Source organism: Schistocerca piceifrons, chromosome 8 (genome assembly GCF_021461385.2).
Source record: "Schistocerca piceifrons isolate TAMUIC-IGC-003096 chromosome 8, iqSchPice1.1, whole genome shotgun sequence".
Classification (NCBI taxonomy): domain Eukaryota; kingdom Metazoa; phylum Arthropoda; class Insecta; order Orthoptera; family Acrididae; genus Schistocerca; species Schistocerca piceifrons.
Window position 1 is genome coordinate 163,694,814 of NC_060145.1, and position 12,649 is coordinate 163,707,462.

The following is a 12,649-nucleotide window of genomic DNA, read 5'->3' on the forward strand; positions in this document are numbered from 1 at the left end:
CATGGTTTTACAATTTAAATTACTGGTATATGAGGGAACAGGATGATGTCATGAAGTTATTGCAAATTTGTCTTTACATTCTCATCAACAGAATAATAAATGTCTTCCACAGATATTTCCTTTACACTACTTTTAAAAATGTTGGTTTTGTTTCTAATGGAAAGGGATTTTTGTTGAAGAATATGTTGCGCATTTTATCTACTCCTTCGTGCCTTATGCTCAGCCCTGGACTCACTAGATGAATGTTTCGCCTGGTCCAGGGGTCATGGTTGTCCATTTCCATTTGCTATAAACCTATCAAGGGTTTTTTCCCAAAATAGACTTTTTTAGAGTATAAATACGGAAGACTGGTAATATATTAAGTTATTTTAGTATATGTTTGGTGGCTGACTGTATTTTGACATTATTTTTATTACTCTTTCTTGCATAAGAAACATTTTTCTGTGAGAAATCCCCTAGAAAGGGATACCAGGTGCCATTATTGATTGCGAAAGCCAAGTATACTTTATTTTCAGTGTGTTTATGTCAAGTTTTCCTCAGGATTCTGTTGCACAACAGAGACTGTCCAACTTTTTTAGGAGCTTCTCTTCTAACAAAGTGTGCTGTCCATCCACACTCCTAAAAACTCTGTCTCTGGTAGTGCTTTGCCATCAGTTTTAAGGGTTACGCGTTAAAGGATGATTTCTGAATGGACAAATGAACATACGTGCAGTATTGTTTGTGTTCACCAGCAATTTATTCTTGTGCAGCAAGGAGAGGAGTCTTTCACAGCCTAGCACTTCTTTTTATTTTGCTGTCCGAGACAGCAAAGGACATGCAATATCTGTTGATCAGAATGGATAGTGCCATCAGAGTAGGTTGTAAGATGAACAAAGTACAACAAGGGTAATGGAATTAAGTCAGGTGAGACTCTGAAAATTACGTCAGGAAATTAGACATTGAAAGTGTTATACGAGTCTTGGTATTTGGGGAACTGAACGACTGACAAGAAAAGCGTTTCAGAAAATGTAAAATTTTTAACATCTAATATGTTAGGAGAACTCTTCCTATGTCCAGAGTGCAGCCTTGTACGGAAGTGACGCATGGACGGTAAACAGCTCACACAATAAGAGAAGAGAATGTTTTCAGGTGTGGTGCTACCGAAGAGTGCAGAAGATTGGGTGAACAGATCACACTAGTAATGATGTAGTACTGAAACGAATCGAGGAGAAAAGAAATTTATGGCAGAAGCTGACTAAAAATGGTGATCGTTTGATAGGACACATCTTGAGTAATCAAGGAACTGCCAGTTCCGTAATAAACGGAAGGGGTAAAAATTGTAGAGAGAGGAAAATGGTTCAGTTCACTACAAGTAAGCAAGTCTAAATGTGTTGGAATTACCACGAAAACAGGAAGAAGTCTGTACAGGACAGACTAGTGTGGAGACTTGCATAAAAACAAACTTCGAAATGAAGACAACAACAACAGAACAAAGATAAAATTGCTCTTGAATGTGGAGAAACTGTTTGCCAGTGGTTCATCTGCAATCTTTATTGCGCTTCACTTACCTAGTGCCTTCTTTTAAGCAGTCTGCGGTGATGGTCTCGATCGTAACAGTTGGATGTTCAATGTTAATGTCGTTATCGTTTTCCACAATTGATTTGGACATTTTTTCAACTATTACAATGAGATTTTGTTCATGAACGTTCAGAAGGATTCTAAGAAGACCAGTGATCTCACATCGTTGTACTCTTGGGCAAAGAGAGTATCACATTCATGTAGATTTTATATTCGAGCAACTTACCACTTCGCGATAGATAGTCTCAGTTTCCGTCAGTGCGTAGGAGCAGTCAAAAACCTGAGAAATTCCACATAGAATTTGAGTCGCCGAATGTGCTTATGTGAAGTTCTTGCGTAACTCCTAAAATCGAAGAAAGCTGTTGTACTGGAACACACAAGATATATTGAGATATAGCGCACAATTCAATTTTCATCACAGTTAGATATTTGATCTTTTAGTTCGAAACTATCAATCATGTTACAAAACATTCTCTTATGTAGAGTTCTGTGAATCTAGAAGTGTTGTACCGTCCTGGCTCATCTGAGACGTTACGATCTTACAAGCGGGAGTACTGTGAACACTGTATTGGGCTGTTTGAGCGGAACTGTGGGTTGTCGCTTCGAAAAGAGGTTAGTGGTGCATACCTGTGGTTTTCCTAGTAGCCTGCGACTCCATAATGAACGCAAGAACTATGTTAAGAACTCAGCGCATTTCTTAATCATTTATATCACATTTACGAGCCTACTTTGACATCTGGTACATTTAATAAGTCGTTAGCGCAGCAAAATTAAGTTAGCGAGGTCATCAGGAGTATGTTTAATGCAAGCTGAAGAGAACAGTGCTACCAACTTCTTTGAGCGGTGTACAGAGAGATAGATAACTAAGAGCTCGTACGTATCGAAAGTGTTTACGGTTGGCGTCCGGTCTTCCTGAGGGCAGCATTGCGCATGCTTGAAATTTTGATGCCTCGTTTACCACGCTACTAGCAGCGAATGTGTTCTCCGCTTTCACCGTGTCTGTGCTGTTCATTTAAGAATTCATAGCGGGCACTTTATACTTAATGGGCATGGAAACAAACATGTCAGCGATTCTGCCACCGACGCTCAAGCAGAGAGGATGGCAAAAGCCAAGGACCTTCCTGATCCGGTGCGTACAGTAACTATTACTCTTCTGTTTCTCAAGTACTTTTTCTTATCAAATCCTTTACAACATCCGTTATGTTTTTTGATTTTTCAAAAGTTAATACAAGGGTTCCTCAGTAGAATATCTCCCGTTGTTGTTTCCTTCTGTTTCTTTACAGAGTTCATTTAATGCACAATTCATCACAGTAGAATATCTCCCGTTGTTGTTTCCTTCTTTTTCTTTACAGAGTTCATTTAATGCACAATTCATCACAAACTGTTTCCAATTTCTTATTCCGCTATATCTGCCGACTGGTGTAGATCATTAGTTAAGCCCCTCGAATCGGATTCTGGAACAATGTGGTTGAAAACACTGTTCACTCGCCCTAATTAAAATTTTTGGTATTATCCTTTTATCTCTACAGGTAGTTCAGCGCAGTTCCTTATAACAGGCTGCAGCCAATTTTCTTCCAGTTTTTGTACGGCTGAATTCGTATTTCGTCCCAGATGATCTCGACGCCGACGGGATATTTATGCCTCAATTTCCTTTCTTTTTCTTGTCCCTGTTCCTGTGAATGGAGGGATTCAAGAATAAGCTATTACATGCTTGTTGACGATGCTACTAACAATTATAGGCAATATTTTCCTACAAGGACACCACAAGCCAATCGGATTATTGTGATTATTTAAAATTTGTGGTACGTGATGATCAGTACTCAAAAATCAGTCGCACTAAGCATATCGATGCAACTCTCAAAAATGCTCGAGAATATCGACTTTGAAGTTTTCCAAACTTCTATAATGCCATTTGGTAGAATGCTCGATCCACCCGCCCAAGTAGTCGACCCCGTTTCGATTCCAGACTGTGGCAAAATTTTACTCAATGTGTGCGTGTTCTACGTATGAGATTTCATGCAAAGAGTATAGTGCATCTAGATGAAAGAACATAATTTGTAATGCTTTTATAAATTAACCAATCCTTATTAACAAACTACTATAAAAGACTAGTATTTAAGAACTTATATTTGCAATGGAAACTGGATTTTTTCATGCGCAATAAGTATTTTGAAATAAAGAGGACGTACGTTTTTCATAAACGTGATATTCATGCAGTGTGGTCAGAAACAAAGAGCTTGTTGGGGTGCTGAGAAATAACTGTTAAGAAAATAATGCGACACGTTGTGCCGTTTCCGAGTTAATTATCATTCACGTTAGCCAATCAGTCCGTTAAGCGTGCAGATTTAAGTGGTTCACCGGATACAGATTGTGTCAGTTCCTCTCATAGTGTAGATGACAGCGCACGAGGATGCTCAAGTCTTTGTATCAGGTTCGATCCTTACTAGTGTCCCAGTTTCAGTGTTTGTATTGCTCCCTTGATCGGTTCCAGAAAAGCAAAGGAAGAGTATTTCAGAAAAGCAAACGAAGAATACGTTTGGAGACACCGTATCTGGGGGGCCTGAAGGTCTAACTTCAGTGCTAATTAACTTGCAAACGCATATCGAATTCTTTCCGTAACAATTATTTCTCAACACAACCTATCCTGCAAAACCCTTACAAGCTTCTCGCATTGTTTCTGACCACCCTTTATATGTGTTAATTATCATATATTTGATGAAAAAATGTTCAAATGCCGGTCGGGGTGGCCGAGCGGTTCTAGGCGCTACAGTCTGGAACCGTGCGACCGCTACGGTCGCAAGCTCGAATCCTGCCTCGGGCATGGATGTGTGTAATATCCTTAGGTTAGTTAGGTTTAAGTAGTTCTAAGTTCTAGGGGACTGATGACCTCAGATGTTAAGTCCCATAGTGCTCAGGGCCAATCGAACCAATGTTCAAATGTGTCTGAAATCTTATGGAACTTAACTGCTAAGGTCATCAGTCCCTAAGCTTACACACTACCTAACCGAAATTATCCTAAGGACAAACACACACACCCATGCCCGAGGGGGGACTCGAACCTCCGCCGGGACCAGCCGCACAGTCCATGACTGCAGCGGTTGAGACCGCTCGGCTAATCCCGCGCGGCATATATATTTGATGAGTTTTATATTTAAATGACGTAGGTATTCGAAGTGAACGGAAAATAAACGAAAAAGACTCGAACCAGCTATCCAGTGATTACCACTGTCGAGCAATTCCCAATCTTTATGCTTTTTAAGCTAGACGGAAACGCGTCTTTTTTCAAAAATTTGCATCGGCTGGGAATTATACGAGGTCTCCCACTTTGTAGGTGGGCACGCGACCACAGAGCTAGAGTCAAAAAATCGACTCTACTTCAGGGTATTAAAGACGCTCGAAAAATTTTAAGTCGATTTTCTCTAGAATTTTCGGAAGTTGTATCGAACTACTTTGTAGAGTGATTATGAAGTTCCGGACGTAAACAAATACAAAAATCCGGCTCACGTGTGGTCTGCTTGTTAGTGTGTTGCCACCAGCTTCTAACTCTTGCAGGGCATTCTGAATATCTTAAAAGACAGGAGCTTAGTTGACAGATTGTCAAAATGGTAAAAAGAGATTGAGTTTAATGGCCTCGGCACGTCGGTGAAAGCAGCTACGTTAAACAGGGTTCATTATCCACTTGAAGGAAATCCTGCTTAAATTCACTAGTTGATATCAATCTCAGAAGAGCCCGTACGAAATTCTATAGGTGAACTATTTATTTAAGCGGATATTTTGCTAATGAACGAACGTTATTTTTAAAAGCACGACATCCACATAGACTTAACTTTTCTTAATTTTCTGTCACCTACTTTTTTCGTATTCAGAGACTAGTTATTGTAATGAAGTAAGACGTCCGTATTCTCATGAGTGCTTCATTCATGACTCCTTTTTCAGATTAAATGAGCTTATTGCCTGAGATATAATTAATAGTGCAAACTGATTCAAGTGAAAGAATACGATAACGGAAGCAAAAATATTCCAGTAAACACGGGTCCACAGAGAAACCGTTTGTGAAATATCTGCACATGTGTGGTTACGAGCCACCACTGACTAAAGTATGAAATGCTGTCGTAGTTAGTGAAAAAATAATTAAAATACGATCTTTTTGATTAAGTCCACCGGCCGGAGTGGCCGAGCGGTTCTAGACGCTACAGTCTGGAACCGTGAGACCGTTACGGTCGCAGGTTCGTACCCTGCCTCGGACATGGATGTGTGTGATGTCCTTAGGTCAGTAACGTTTAAGTAGTTCTAAGTTATAGGGGCTGATGCTCAGAGCCATTTGATTAAGTCCCCGTCCAAACAGGCTCCAGTTTCAGCCGTGGCTCATGGTTGGAGAATGTGGTACATACTTTTGAAGAGCTGGTGCAGCGGATTGTATAGTATTGTAAAGATTTAAGATATGATCCCACTAGTATTTGAAATAATTAATAGCGGTATTTCATTGAAATGCGAGCATTACAATGGAACTCTAACATATAACGTGCTTAATTGGTATTGTATTTCTTGTAAACATACGCCACGGGTGAAATTGAGATCATTAGACGGAGACAATCGAAAAGCGTACATTTCGTATTCATACAGAAGTCAAAATGTTCAAATGTGTGTGAAATCTTATGGGACTGAACTGCTAAGGTCATCAGTCCCTAAGCTTACACACTACTTAAGCTAAATTATCCTAAGGAGAAACACACACACCCATGCCCGAGGGAGGACTCGATCCTCCTCCGGGACCAGCCGACAAGTCCATGACTGTAGCGCATACAGAAGTCAGTAACGGCTCGTGTGGAGGGGGGGATCATTTTTACTGGAACGTTTTTGCTTCTGTTGTAGTATATTTCCACCTGTGTCAGTTTTCGCTGTTAATTGTGGTACAGCCTACATCACCGCGTAAAGATTGCGAAGACACGATAAAGAAACTCGGGGCTCGCACAGAATCGTATAGAAAATAGTTTCTCCCTCGCTCCACTTGCGTGCGAAACAGGAGTGACAATGACTGACTGCAGTACGAGGTACCCTCCACCGTACACCGTACGACGGCTCGCGAAGTTTGTGTGTAGATGCAGATGCTGATCCAAATGACCTTGTGAATCACGTAGAAAACTCCATGAGGTTGTTCGTGAATGATGAAGAAAGAACCGACAGAGGTGTACTCGAATTATCCTCCGTCACTAACCGTACAAGTAGATTCAGACATGAAGAATTCACTGCCAGTAAAATTCTTCAGTGCTGTAGACCGCATTGTCAATATAAAAGATTGTCCGACGTTTCGGCCACCACTGCAAGTGGCCTTCCTCAGGGCTGTGCTGAAGAATTCAGTCGACAAAACTATACAAACGATGCAACACGGAGTATCTGATTGAAAGAAGCTTTTTGGTTTGCAATGAGACCCTACAGAGCTTCACTATGTCTTCTGATCAATCCAAATACTTAGAAATTTTTCATTAGGCGTGCTCATGGATGTTGTTCATGTTTGTACGCACCCTCTGTTTGAGACCTGAGGCACGTTATGTGTGTGCTGTTTAACTGATTTATTTAATACAGGTTCCTAGCAAAATGTAGAAGAATATTCTACGTGGACGTCTGTGTAAAATATACTACAGCAATGTCAAACTGACACGTGCTCATACATCAAGCTACCAGTGTAAAAACACCAAGAATTAATTTGGCTAGAGGACGAACAGAACAAAAATTTCTCCGAAGTCAATGACGCGCGAGTGGTAGTGTGTGATCTGTAAAAGCTCTTCAGAACTAATAAGAAGGAATTTTTCCGTGAATTAGAGACAAAATTACCAAATGGCGGTGGTACGAATAATGAACCGTTTTGCTAGCGATATTAGTTCAGGCACAGAGAATTTATATAGGACGTAACAGGTATAAATGCAGATATTTTTGTATGTGGTATCGTAATGCGTGCCCACATCATTGTACTGGCTGTTTTTTGTCTGCATCAAACAGTTCCGCAAACACATCACATAATCTACGAGTATTATCTAATGTTTTCTGCACGGCCATAACTTCACTACTAAGTGGACTACACCTGCAGTAGAGACTAACGGGTTTTCGTCTAGCTTGCACATTTCAACACCTGACGTGCTACCCACTCGTGGACACGTAAATTGAAGTACCGATTTTAAATATTAATTACACGAGATGGCAAATGAAACTTATGTTATTCGAAAAGTACTTTGCCGTAGATGTCCACAAAGGAAAGATCATATGTGTACATAGGCGTTAAGAGTGGTAAAAATAATCAGATGCTTTCATACTCACACCTGTGATAATACCTTCTCTATCACGCATTAAAACTAAAGTACTACCAACTTTTGCTCTGCTTGCCGATCAGATGCCGTGGAAGAAATGACGCACGAAAGTAACAACATTTCATGAAATCACATTCCAGGTGCATTCACGTGTACATGGTTCACTTGTAGTAACACACACTTATAGTGTTGGGAATCACCTCAGAATTCATCAACCGACCACGGCATAACAGCCCGGATAATTATAATGGACATGATATTTCCGGCTGTGAAAGTTTACATTTTAGTATAACACGCTTATAGGCAGCTACACTGTAACAACTGTTAGGTCGATGTCAGGCGTAGAAACCAAAATATCATAGTAACGAAGTCTGTATATAACGTTCCATATTGGCATCGTTATCTAGATTATTTTTCTGTACGACTAATTTTGCAGTTATTTGCCGCCGTTACCAGAAAATTTGAAGTAAGTTCCTAATTTTTAATTTCTTCATTTTGAATAACTATTACTTCTGACTTCTCTTATTATACGGAAACTATATTTTTTTTGACTGCCTAGGAGGAGAACGCTAATGGATCGGAGTGAAAGATGCAGAGCTAGACGGATAAAGGTTTTGCGAGGAGAAAGTAATAGGAAGGTGGACGTTCGTGATGATAATGCAACTTCTTTATTTGACGTTACATTTAAATGTGCACTGAAGGTAATTCCACATAATTTTGACAGTTACAACTGCTGTTTTGTGGATTTATATTGCAGATTTTGTGATTCAAAACATTTCACATCAGACGTTACTATAAATGACATAACGGGATTCAGATTGTGGTGTCATAATAGAAAAGCTAATTTGCCGGTTTTAACATAAAATTTATTTTCCAACGCATTAATCAAGGACGCACTTCAGATGATCCAAGAATTCAAGAGAAATGAAAGAATTATTTCGATAATATTTGTAGGTACAATCAGCATTTGCTGTAGTCAGGTCTGATGCCAAAATTTCAAACAGAGTTTTATGTGAAGCATATCACACACGACATTTTTTTTATCATGCGTCACGTCCAATGACTCCTACGTATAGTCGTTCACCATGTAATGTGGAATTATATTTTTATGACATCGATATTGCTGTTTGTCAATTTTCATTTCCTCCCCCCCTTTTTTAGACTCCAGTCCATTCGTGCCGACGTTGGCCCTTGTGGCAAAGTGTCCACAGTTGCCCTAAATGGCTTAACGTGCCCCACTTCCACAATGCAAGTCTTTGTTGGTAACAAAGGCTTTATATTCACGGTGATCTCTTTTCTATGGTCTGATTTAATCCTTGGTATGAGTTAGGAAATTCTTTGCCTTGCCCTCAGGTGCAAAGGGTTTCAATGGCAAAACCTAGTAACCAATTTTGTACTGTGTAACTTGCCATCATGTCATCCCATTTGCTTTTGCCATTTGAACACTCTCATATTCACTTTCTTTACCCCCTTCAACACATCCCCTGACATTTTTGAAAACTTGTTCACTGACTTTTCCTTCTTCCCGAACTTAGGTTTAATTACATAAAAAGGTGATGACATTTTCCTTTTGTATATTACCTCATATAGTGCGAGTCCAACACTGTTGAGTATCTTGGAGTTACACATTGCCACAACAGAAGGAAGGTAAATGTCCCAGTATCCCAGTCATTGTGACAGCTGTTGACATAATGACTTAACATTTTGGCAACCATGTGATGAGCACATCCCGTTCTCCCATTTGACTGAAGGAGGAAAGGACTGAGCTTCAGAATGGGTAGGAAGTAGCGTAGCTGTTTCATCATATCGTATTACGCATGCCAAAGTTCCATGGCCTGTACTACCATACTTGCATACTGGTTTGAAATTGTAACCCTTGCCATGTAACATGAAAAATGGTCTATGGTGGTCAACATGTAATGCTTAACCACAAATATTTACGTAACAGACCTAGAATATCTATCCTTACCAGTTCAAATGGTTTGGATGCTTCGGGTAATTTTTGCAATGATACTTTTTGATGTCTGATGTCAGCATGTTGTGCACATCGTATTTGATTCTTGACATAGTACTTGATATCTTGCCTCCTCATACTCCACGGAAACTTTTCTGCTACCCAGATATCAGTAACTGTCCTTTTACCTCAAATGTGTGAATTTCTAAGGGACCAAACTGCTGAGGTCATCGGTCCCTAGACTTACACTAAGAACTTACACAAGAACAACACACATACCCATGCCTGAGGGAGGACTCGAACCTCCGGCGGGAGGGGCCGCGCAATCCGTGACATGGCGCCTCAAACCGCGCGGCCACTCTGCGCAGCCCTTTTCCCTCCATGACATACTGATACATGGTCGTGTGCTTGCCCTACTACTCATCTTGCACCGCTGCAGATACCGCAAAGTGTGGTCCATTCTTTATATTGTGCACAACACCCCTTGAGCATCGAGAACTGTGGCTATGCCCTAAATACTTCGCAGTTTGTGTCAGCAGTTGTGCTCCCTTTTACTTTCGCGAAGTGCTTATGTAACTTAATCTTCCAGGTCAGGTGTGTTTCTTGCCTGGTTCGTGTGTATCACTTTCCAATCAAGTTCACTCAGTTTCAGAGCCCAGTGCATTAACTTCCTTGAAAGACCTATTAATTCAGGTGCCATTACAACATAAAATGGTCTGTTACAACCCTAAAATTCTTCCCAAACAAGTAACAACAAAAGTATGTACACAACATGGTCTGTTACAAGCTTACATTTCTCCCTCTAAAAGTGACAACAATAATATGTAATCCAATAAATGACAGCCAACATTTCTTTCTCTGTGGTTGGCTAACTGTTCTCCTCTTTTTTAAATGTCTCAATGCATATTCCACCAGATGTTCGTTACCACCTTGGTTGAGAAAACACCCACTGGGAATACTAATACCAGACTCGTTGTCAATGCTGCCTTTAATTTCTCGAACGAGATCTGACAGTTGGTTACCAATGGAATTTTATATCTTTCTGCAATAAAAGGTATAATGGCGCAAAAATTTCGCCAAATTCCTTGGCGAATACTCTATAACAATCAAAGAGTGCTAAAAATGATTGAAGTTGCTTCAGTGCCTGAGATGGCAATATATCATGTACCGCACTAATCAAACATGGATCTTCACGCCATCTTGGCTAATAATCTGATGCTAGTAATGATGCGAAGTGAAATTTTTCAGTACTCAGCATTAGATGTTCTGAATGTAGCATTCGGGAGGACGACGGTTCAATCCCGCGTCCGGCCATCCTGATTTAGGTTTTCCGTGATTTCCCTAAATCGCTCCAGGCAAATGCCGGGATGGTTCCTTTGAAAGGGCACGGCCGACTTCCTTCCCCGTCCTTCGCTAATCCGATGAGACCGATGACCTCGCTGTCTGGTCTCCTCCCCCAAAACAACCCAACCAACAAATCTGAATGTAGCCTTTAAAATACTTCCTTCAGTCACTGTACTTGCTCCTCCAGGTCTTTACTAAATACAGTGATATTGTCAAGGTGAATCGTACACTGTCTCTGTTTGTCCGCTAAGCACTTTCTCCAGTAGCCTCTGCAAGGTGGCTGGTGTATTCTTAAGGCCAGATGGCATCCATTGTAAATGCAGTCTTTAGCCAGTCTTCCAGAACCACTCACAACTGGTGGTGGCCACTCTTCAAATCATAACAGCTTATTCTACGGGCATCCACAGCCAAACTTTTGCATATTGAACAAAAACAACTGTAACTGTTCTAAATCCTCTGTTAAAGGCATGGTCAGTTTCTTAATGTAAATTAAATTATCAGGTGCAAATATTATAGTGGTCAAACCACTTTTACAGTCTGATCCCTACCCTTTCCTTAAAATGTAAAAAGCAATAGTTATGGGTTAAAACGCGGCAATGAAATTGGAATCTCAGTTGAAGCCGCTCCAGGACGGAATGCTGCGACTGTCATAGAGGAACTGACAGGATAACAAAATATAGGCCGCGAGAGAAGCGACAGATGCGTGGAAGCAGCTTTCTGTGTCGGCGCGGCTTCAGCTAGGTTCCCAGTTTCAGTGCTGCATTTTAGTCACTGACTATCGCTTTTTGCGAAATTTCCCAAATTTTAAAGAATAGGTTGGGATCAGAATTTAAAAGTGGCTTGATCACTATAACATTTGCATTTGATGATTTAATTTAAATTATGAAACCGTTCGTGGCCTTACCAAAGGATTTACATCAGCTACAGCAGTTTTTAGTCGTCTTCAAATGTACTTTGAACTAAGTTATCTAAAGTCTCCATTATGACTGGTACAGGACATTCAGCCATGGTTTTGCGCTCAAGTATCGATGATCCCATCAAAACTTACGCTTCTTCATTCCATTCAGTTATTTCTTTGGTAGAATTGCTCCCCATGGACTATCATCTCCTCAATAACGACATCAGTCAATTGTTTATTTATAATTTTTTCCATTATCGGTTGTAGATACCTAGGTATTCTGTATGGCTGGAACACTGGAGCATTATTACGCATTGCTATCTTGTGTTGTTCGTAGTGGTCATCAGGATTGAACATATCTGCACATTGCACAAACAAAGCTACCAAAGCTCAATTATCTCGTCAAATGTTTTACCCTCTCGCGTAATGCGGATGCATCGATGGACTGCTTGTGTCAAAGGTCTCTACTCGACCTATTCAGATCATCTTCGTTCAAGATGTTATAGTTGGTAATCAATATAGCTTTTTGCAGACTCACTTCCTCAAAGAAAAATTATCCAAACTCACTGGAACGATGTAATTCTCATATATTTC

General features: G+C 40.3%; 1 protein-coding gene across 1 annotated transcript in view; it reads left to right on the forward strand.

Annotated features, from left to right (window-relative positions):
- Window positions 1-2,635: 2,635 nt before the first annotated feature.
- Window positions 2,636-12,649, forward strand: part of LOC124712156 (odorant receptor Or2-like) — a 101,058-nt gene continuing 91,044 nt past the window's right edge. The window contains exon 1 of the mRNA XM_047242453.1: window positions 2,636-2,686. Coding sequence (XP_047098409.1) covers window positions 2,657-2,686 — 30 coding nt within the window. The 5' untranslated portion in view covers window positions 2,636-2,656. The remainder of the gene's footprint in view (window positions 2,687-12,649) is intronic.